Below are 8,112 nucleotides of genomic sequence, written 5' to 3'. Positions count from 1 at the left end.
TCTTCTGAGGTCGTAGAGGACCCAGCCATCTTCCCCTGTGTGGGTCAACCTCATGGCCCTCACGTGACTCGCCATGGCCAGGTTGATCTCCTGATGATGATGATGATGATAATTCAAGTGGTTATGATGATGATGATTACAGTAACGATTAAGCTGAATAAAAAGATATAATCAACCAACCAACCTACCAACCAACCAAAACAACCAACCAATCAACCAACCAACCGACCAACCAACCAATCAACCAGCCAACCAACCAACAAATTAACCAACCGACCGACCAACCAAACACCACCAACAACCACTACACTTCAGTCCAACCTTATGCGTCATGAACATAAAATCCTTCTTCTTTAGAGATCGATCCGTGAGTTCAGACAGGAGTTCCTGTGCCTTGGGGCCGATGACGTTGAGGGCCGTGTACATGGAGGTGACGTCAGTCAGTTGGACGGACCCATCTCGGGGCAGGTGGTCACGCATCCAGACGTACGACCGAGTCTGCTGGACTGTCGGCCCGATCATGAAGTATCTGTCGGTTGGTAGGTAGGTGGGTAGGTAGGTGAGGTAGGTAGGTATCAATCATTGGTCGGTCGGTTGGTTGGTTGGTCGGCCAGTCTACTAATCTTAACCTTTTAACCTTTAACCTTTAACCAACCTGTTACTCTGCAGCCGGATTATTGAACAATCATTCTCAAATCCGCCCATTTCATTCTGCATTCCTGAAATCAGAGAGTAAACGAAATGATAATCTTTCATTCACTCGTTCATTCACTCATTCATTCATTCGTTCGTTCACTCATTCATTCATTCATTCATTCATTCATTCATTCATTCATTCATTCATTCATTCATTCATTCATTCATTCATTCACTTATCATTTATTTTATCAACCAACCAACCAACCAGCCAACCAACCAACCAACCAACCAACCAATCAATCAATCAATCAATCAAACAATGAATGGACCAATGAACGAGTCACACATGAAATGAACAACAGGCAAGAGTGGCACCTGTGTGCACGACACTGCCGACTGGTTTGTCGACGTCGTTGGAGCATATGTACTGCAAGAACTTCACCACTTCCTGACCTGTTGACTGCATGATGGTGATGATGATGTTGACGACGATGATGGCTAAGACGGTGACGATGATGATGATGGTGATGTTGACGACGACGATGATGGCTAAGTTGGTGACGATGATGATGATAACGATGATAAAGACGATAAAGACAATGATAAAGAAACGAACGAACAAACGAACGAACGAACGAACGAACAAACGAACGAACGAACGAACAAACCCTTAGTTCGAATTTGGAGTAGGTGGACATGTCAATGATGCAGACGCCCTCCCTACATGCCCAGTACTCGCTCTTCACGTTGTCGAACCAGGGGGGCTTGCCGAAGGAGCCCTTTGGAGGCAGTCCTGACTGGTTAAGCTGGTCTGTTAAGGTTGTTGTTGTTATTAAGCATTCACCAACAAACCAATCAATCATCCAATCTCAAACAACTCACACGAATGAATTCCATGAATACTGGCCGACGGCTTTGGCATGGTCCAGATATTCTGCCCCGAATCGAGGTCATCATCAGTGACCTCTGACCCCTGGGTATGGAAGAAGAGAGGCCTTTCGTAGCCCATGATCTGGCCGAAGACGGCGTAAGGTTCGTTTCGAGTAAAGATGGCGGACGTTCGCAATCGTCTGCCGCTGTCGTAGCCAATCATGTCCACCTCCCAGTATGGAATACCTGACACTACAACTGCAGCGTTCAGATGTGGCTCGATTTGATGGAGGCACTGACATTAATCCCAACACTCTACACTCTAAAAAGCAGACACTAAACAACAATCTAAGGTTGAAATCAACCTAGCGATATGATTCATATCGACAGTACCAACTTTTAATAAAAAACTCACAAAACCCCAAAAATTTACAATTTAAAAATCCCCTTACAACTACCCCTTACAAGTGCCACCCCTTCGCCAAACCACAGCCAACGACAACAGACTAACGTGAACTCTCTGTAACTCTCTCCTTCAGGAACTTCCTGTTGTTATGCAAGCCCACAAACCTCCTGACGTCCAAGGGCCACAAGTTGATTGACCTCGGTGACCTGTCCTTGACCCACTCTGCCATGACCTTGCCAACGCCTCCAGCCATGGCCGCTCCTGCACAGTTGAAGCCCGCCGCCACAAAATAATTCAGTAACTGGAAATGGAAAAAAATGTCGGATGCTAGATAGAAAGGTCGTCATCATCACCATCATCATTATCGTCATCACCATCATCATTATCATCATCATCGTCGTCATCATCATCATTCAACCTCGGGCACAACCCCCAAAATGGGCCTTCCATCGGGGGTGAAACTGTCGTACCCCGTCCTCAACTCCGTGGCCTTGAGGCGAGAGATGAGTGGCAAGCGGTGAAGAAGCTGCTCTAAGATGACGTCTGTGTTTGATAATGAGGATGGTGAAAAATGATGATTGCTATGATGACGACGAAAAAGCGAATCAATCAATCTGTAAACCAACCAGCCAGCCAACAGTCAACCAATCAATCAATCGATTAACCAACCAATCAATCGATTAACCAACCAATCAACCAACCAACAGTCAATCAATCAGTCAATCAATAAATCAACCAACCAATCAATCAATCAACCAATCAATCAATCAACCAATCAACCAACCAACCAATCAATCAACCAACCAACAGTCAATCAATTAGCCAATCAACCAATCAATCAATCAACCAACCAATCAACCAACAGTCAATCAATCAATCAACCAATCAACCACTAACGAAAATTATCCCAATCTTCTGGTAGCAACTTGAACTGAACATTGTCTGGTATGCCATCGTGGAAGAGGGGCCTCATGGACGGGGGGAATCCACCCCCCAAAATTCCGCCATTCATCTCCCGGAAGTATACGTGACCGTCGTAATCCCGAACCACTGAAATTAGGGGTGAAATGAAAGTATTGGCCGGAGCATTTGGCTGCTATCTACGTAAATGGGATGACCGTGACGTCATCAACAACAACGACAACTGCTATCTAAGTTCGTGGAATGATCGTGACGTCATCAACATCAACAACAACAACAACTGCTATATACTTTTGTGGAATGATCGTGACGTCATCAACAACAACAACAACAACAACTGCCATCTACGTTTGTGGAATGATCGTGACGTCATTAACAGCAACAACGACGTCAATAACAACAGCAACAACAACTGCCATCTAAGTTTGTGGAATGATCGTAACGTCATCAACAACAACAACAACAACAACAACAACGACGTCAACAACAACAACAGCAGCGAACGTGGCATGTTGGACAGCTCTTTTAGCTCGGGCAGAGGTTGGGTCTGCATCTCAGATAGTTGTGAGGCGTGAACGGGTATGTTGATGCCGTACGGTGATGTGTGCTTGCCCAGCTCCCTGGCCCACTGATGACGATGGTGGTGGTGATGATGATGATGACGTCACAATAATAATAATAATAAAAATAATAATAATAATAAACCCACCTGCCCAGTGCAGTTGACGAAATCAGCGCACCGGATCATGCCGTGGTCAGTTTCGACCGAGGCTACCATTCGCGACTTCACGTGCACCTGACCTATCTGGCAGCCCTCGACGAACTTCACCCCTTTTATTATTATTAATTATTATTATTATCATTATTATTATTAATTATTATTTATTATTATTAATTATTGTTTATTATTATTATTATTATTATTATTATTATTATTATTATTATTATTATTATCATCATCATTATTATTAGTTATTATTATTCTTGTTATTTATTATTATTCTTGTTATTTATTATTACCTAGTTTTTATTATTCGTCGTCATAATTTCACGACCATATTCATCATAGCTTCAGTATCTCCACTCATCATTATCATTTAACTTCACAAGCGTCCTCACCATCATAATCATAACTACTTCACCAACACTATCATCATCATCACCATCATCGTCATCATCATCTTCTTCTTCATCATCGTCATCGTGACCACCTAGACTTTTAGAAATATCGACCAGAACATTCAGCAGCTTCATCTGGTCAATGCATATATCTCCTGGAATTCTCATGGCCCCCTGATGATGATGGTGACGATGATGATGATGAGGATCGCGAACGCGCGCACGCGCACACGCACACGCACACACACACACACTAACACACACGCTAACACAAAATCTAACACAAAATCTAACCAGCAAATCATTACATTTCATGAATGGGAATTCTTGTGCCAGCGTTTTGGCATCCACCATTTCGCCCTCCACTCCACAGGACCTGAGTGACGTCATCCACGAAGGTCAATGACCACAATCATCATCGTCATCAACAACATCATCATCATCGTCGACATCACTTACTCAGCTAGTAAAAGATTCCTCTTGTAGGCAGTCACTCTATCTGGAGTTCTGCAGAGATTCAAGGAACCAGTTGCTTGATACCCTGATTATGATGACGAAGACGAAGATGACGACGATGATGATGTTGATGATGGTAAGATGATAAAAGCAAGCAGCAGTGATGATAATGAGTGATATATATTCATCGGCCAACTTATCTACCCATCCATCCAGTTATCTATCTATCTATTCATCCATCCTTTATCCATCCATCCATTTTACATTCATTCACTCATTCATTCATTCACTCACTCACTCACTCACTCCCTCACTCACTCACTCACTCACTCACTCACTCATTCACTCACCAATATCATAGCCATCATTATGAAGCTGTGTGTAAAGCTTGTAGGATTGGTCGACGAGTTCAATCTCAGGCATCAATGACCTTAACCTTCCCACGACCCCTGACCCTAGCCAGGTCGTACCACACCCCAATCTAATAAGTAATAAAGTTAGTGGAAAATTTTTTTGGAGCGTGGAAACCATTTATTTTGTGAAGACAATGTTGAACACACAATGTGGATGTGATTATAATATGGTATGATATGTGCAGTGTATGAGCCGTGATAAGATGATGATGCTATGATGTTTTTCTCAAGATGCTTTACAATTACTATTACAACAACATTACATTAAATTACTACATTACAATTCAACAATAGTTTAATTTAATGTATTAAAAATAATGGTAATAATTAATGTTAATGCAATGAATATAGAGAAACGACAACTTCAATTTATTTGAAAACAATTTCCTAACTGTTACTAACTTTAAACTTTAAATTAAAGTGTAACATTGCCTTCCCTTGACAACTTAACTTACCATACCATACCCCAACCCAAACAAATTAAAATGGGAAAAAAATTAACAAGAGCCAAACACTTATTCAAACTGCAAAAATTTTCAAGACAAACGACGACCATCTTAACTAACTTTCCCTTTTCTAGCACGACGACATCCGTAATTCCGGACCTGGCGAGGTGGTAGGCCACGGAGCAGCCCAGAAGTCCCCCACCACCTATCACAACTTGGGCCTCACTCGGTAAGTCATCTCGTAGCGTTTCCGGACTGACAACCCGCGAATATGAACGGTTTAGTAAAGTTAAAGTGAAATTTTTATTTAGTAAAAAATGTCTTCTAAATTTAATTAAATAGTTTTTCATTTTGTTTCGTCTTTTAAAGTTTGCTCTTGTGAAATTAGTTTCATGTTTGGTTTACAGTGATGTGTGGATGTTTTAAGGATAGGGGCCAAATTGAACCTACTTGTTAAGTTCGTTTAAGGTGACTTTTTCTGACTAATGAGGAATTTAAAAATAAATAAATAGTTTTAGTTATAAAAAAAACCTTAATTTATAAAATTATAAATATAAATACACACGTAGGTGTATTGCATTGTGTTATATTGCATTGTAATGTTCTGTATTCTAAATATATGCGTATTGGTGATTTTAAAAATACAATTAATGAAATACAATCCAATACAATCCAATACAATACAATACACACATACAAACACCGAAATGTACATAAAATTCTTACTATCAAACTGATAGGAAAAACGCCAAAATGTACACAAAATTCATACTATCAAACTGACATGAAAAAGGCATAAAAGCAAAGACAAATACGTACTTACACATAGGCACACATATGCAAAAATACATACAGACAGGCAAACAAAGTAACTAATAAACACACATACACACGCATATACCAGTGCATCTAGCCATTTTGTAGCAAAAGGACGTCACTAACTTCAGTAGCTAAACAATATGTAAGAATAATTATTCAATAGGGTTGAATCAAGAGTTCTCAAGCAAACTTCTTTGTTCGTCGATTGCTACTTTGAGATATATTCGTGACGGTTTCGACAAGAGATTCTGTGCAGTTGTGAATATTCGTCATCAGCAACATCAAAGACAGCACCGACAACATCAATAGCGTTACATTAAAAAATAGAGACAGATCAAAACCTTAATTAAACACATATTTTTGACAAATTTACAATAATTAACAACAATAATAGTAGTAATAATAGTAATATTAATAGTAATAATAATAATAGAATAATAATAACAAGATGAAGAAGAAAAGGAATGATTTTGGTGACGACAAATACAGTAATAATGCCAACAACAACACAACACAACAACAGTAATGACATTAATAATAAGTTAGCTAGTGTAGTTTAAAAGTGAGAGGACCATAAAACATCCTATTAGCTATTAAATACAATTGGCGTATATGTATATATGTGTGTGTTGTGTGTGTGTGTTTATAAACACACACACATCCAAACATACAAACATACATACATGCATCTATTTATGACAAAACAAATAGGATAACAACGTAGCATGCTGTGAGTATAGCATTGAAAAACACAGTATATTTACATTCATAAATATAAGGTGTACGTATGTAAGTCTGTATGTATGTATGTATGTATGTTGTATGTATGTATGTTGTATGTATGTATGTATGTTGTATGTATGTATGTATGTATGTATGTATGTATGTATGTATGTATGTATGTATGTATGTATGTATGTATGTATGTATGTATGTATGTATGTATGTATGTATGTATGTATGTATGTATGTATGTATGTATGTATGTATGTATGTATGTATGTTGCATACAATGTTCATTGAGGTTACAGGCTGTTTGATTCTGTCATTGCAAATTCAGCAATTTCTACAAAGAGGTACGTTCGGTTTTATTTTATCGTGATAAAAAAAATCGTTTGAACGTGTAAATGAGTGAATGAACGAGTGAATGAATGAGTGAATTAGTTAGTGAATGAGTGAATTAGTTAGTGAAAGAAAGAACATATGAAGGAATATATGTAAATAGATTGTTCTTCTAATGATAATTTATACTCTATTTATCGTAAATAAAATTGTTCAGTAAAATACATTTTGTGATTTAAGATTTAAATACTAAGTACTTCTAGCAATACTATTAGGCTAATCCGAGAGGAAAGAGACATGCTAGAATCAAAGATAAAGCCTAGACTACGAAACTTGTGAGAGACATCAAGAGTTTTAGAATCAGGTAAAATAATAGGAGGAATAGTAATAGAGCGTTTAGATTTAAATTTCGAAGGATTAAGTTTAAAAGACACATAGAGTCAGACCAAGCGACAATTGAAGAAAGACATAGAGATAGATTATGAAGAATACTATTGAGATTAGATGGAGGAAAAGAAATATAAATATAAGAATCATCAGCATATAGCTGACTAGTGAAAGAAAAATTATTAATAATACGAGGTAGCACAGAAGTATAGAGTATAAATAGAAGAAGAAGAGGGCCAAGAATAGAACCCTGAGGTATCCCGAAAGTAAGAATTAATTGAATGATACATTAGAAAAAGAGTTGAATTATGAAATGAATTTAAACCTTTTAAAAAAATTTAAATTAGATATTTTTTTTCTGCTTCAGGTGGATCTTTCCCGCTTGAGAGAAGATTACAATGTCAGGTTAGGCATAGGAACGCATTGTTCGTTCTTTTTTTATCTGGATTTCGTTTAAAATTCCGATTTTTATTCGATACACTTGCACATTTACACGCACGCACACACACAAACACAAACACGTACATACACGCACACAAACAGAAATACGCACACATATACATACAATGATTTA

General features: G+C 38.4%; 2 protein-coding genes across 2 annotated transcripts in view; one reads left to right on the top strand and one right to left on the bottom strand.

Moving 5' to 3' along the window:
* Nucleotides 1–12: 12 nt before the first annotated feature.
* Nucleotides 13–5,634, bottom strand: HELRODRAFT_109032 (hypothetical protein; the record flags this gene model as incomplete). Its single annotated transcript, XM_009012653.1, has 16 exons — nt 5,391–5,634; nt 4,762–4,892; nt 4,415–4,496; nt 4,250–4,331; nt 4,048–4,129; nt 3,546–3,667; nt 3,341–3,464; nt 2,813–2,965; nt 2,334–2,458; nt 2,021–2,216; nt 1,522–1,767; nt 1,308–1,450; nt 1,015–1,099; nt 656–719; nt 322–529; nt 13–90 (listed from the first exon to the last, which is right to left on the bottom strand). Coding segments are annotated over exons 1-16 (2,151 nt in total), but the record flags the coding sequence as incomplete, so codon positions are not given.
* Nucleotides 5,635–7,151: 1,517 nt separating this feature from the next.
* The window catches only part of HELRODRAFT_185261 (hypothetical protein), a 6,410-nt gene continuing 5,449 nt past the window's right edge, over nt 7,152–8,112 (top strand). Inside the window, exons 1-2 of the mRNA XM_009012652.1 lie at nt 7,152–7,168; nt 7,909–7,943. Coding sequence (XP_009010900.1) covers nt 7,937–7,943 — 7 coding nt within the window. The 5' untranslated portion in view covers nt 7,152–7,168; nt 7,909–7,936. The remainder of the gene's footprint in view (nt 7,169–7,908; nt 7,944–8,112) is intronic.

The sequence above is a fragment of the Helobdella robusta genome (genome assembly GCF_000326865.2).
Source record: "Helobdella robusta unplaced genomic scaffold HELROscaffold_11, whole genome shotgun sequence".
NCBI classification, from domain to species: domain Eukaryota; kingdom Metazoa; phylum Annelida; class Clitellata; order Rhynchobdellida; family Glossiphoniidae; genus Helobdella; species Helobdella robusta.
This window is presented reverse-complemented; position numbering and strand designations above follow the sequence as displayed.